This window comes from Echinops telfairi, unplaced genomic scaffold, assembly GCF_000313985.2.
Source record: "Echinops telfairi isolate 266 unplaced genomic scaffold, ASM31398v2 ScPeMD7_655;HRSCAF=1070, whole genome shotgun sequence".
Lineage (NCBI taxonomy): Eukaryota > Metazoa > Chordata > Mammalia > Afrosoricida > Tenrecidae > Echinops > Echinops telfairi.
Window position 1 is genome coordinate 18,388,218 of NW_022104553.1, and position 1,203 is coordinate 18,389,420.

At 50.9% G+C, this 1,203-nt stretch overlaps 1 protein-coding gene across 1 annotated transcript in view; it reads left to right on the forward strand.

Moving 5' to 3' along the window:
• Window positions 1–1,203, forward strand: part of NLRP12 (NLR family pyrin domain containing 12) — a 38,734-nt gene that overhangs the window by 23,169 nt on the left and 14,362 nt on the right. Inside the window, exon 5 of the mRNA XM_013007987.2 lies at window positions 692–862. Coding sequence (XP_012863441.2) covers window positions 692–862 — 171 coding nt within the window. The remainder of the gene's footprint in view (window positions 1–691; window positions 863–1,203) is intronic.

Sequence of the window (1,203 nt, forward strand, 5' to 3'; positions counted from 1 at the left end):
CGTCTTCCCCCTACACAGCAGCTGCTGGTCTGAATCCATCATATTGTGGCTAACAGCCCGACACTTACCCAACTGCCCCACCAAGAAGTGGTACAGCCAGAAGGGCCTGCACGAGGATGCGGATGCTCCGTGACGCATGTCGTCCCGGTTGAAAGATGGGTGTAGACATTGTTCCACAGGAAGGGCTCACCATAAGCCCAGCAATGGGCAGACCCCGGAGGCACTGGGGGTCCAGGCCACAGCCGAAAGTCAATCTCCCAAGAGTGAATCCCATGGATTATTTTTTAATTTTCCAGAGGGTATAAAAGTTATGTTTACACTATGTTGTTACCCTGAGGTGCCCGTGGGTAGGTTCCAACTCGTGGCGAGACTCTCCCCGAACAACAGAATGAAATACTTCCCGGTCCTGCACTGGCCTCCCATAGCTTATGCTTGAGACCATCTTTGCAGCCCTGGTGTCCATCCAGCCTGTGGAGGGCCTTCCTCTTTTTTGCTGCCCCTGCACTTGACCAAGCATGATGTCCTTGTCCAGAGGCGTCTCTGACAAACACGTCCAAAGTACGTGAGATGAAGTCTTGCCATTCTTCAAAAGGGACAATAAAAAAACAAACTGAAACTGAAAAAACTAACAGACATAAACGACCCGCCACTCCCCAACCAAGCTGCTGTCTCTCTCCTCCCTCCCAACCAGGCTGAAGAAGTGCCGGGTGTCCGCTGCAGCCTGCGACGACCTGGCGGCTGCCGTGGCGGCCAACCAGAGCCTCCGGAGGCTGGACCTCAGCAACAACAGTCTGGGGCTGCCGGGCATGAAGCTGCTCTCTGCGGGGCTCAGGCACCCTGGATGCAGGCTGCAGAAGATCCAGTGAGTCTCTGTCCCTGGAAATAGGTTCTTTATTGAAAAAAAAAAAAAAGTATATATATATAGATTTCTTGGGAAAATACATATGAGATCACACACTCCATTCGAATGTACCTGTTCAGTTCCATGGAGAAGTCCTGGTGGTACCATGTTGAGGTGTTCCACTGCTGCCCCAAATGGTGGTGCAGCCAACACCCTGGAAACTCTGAGGGTGAGGAGGCCAGGTGATGTGTTACCACAGAGAGTGTGTGCGTCTGGATAGACAAGAAAGGCAAATTCATAGACGCACATATGTGTGTAAGAAAGAATTTTATATACAAGAGTTGAATATTGAGAAAACATCT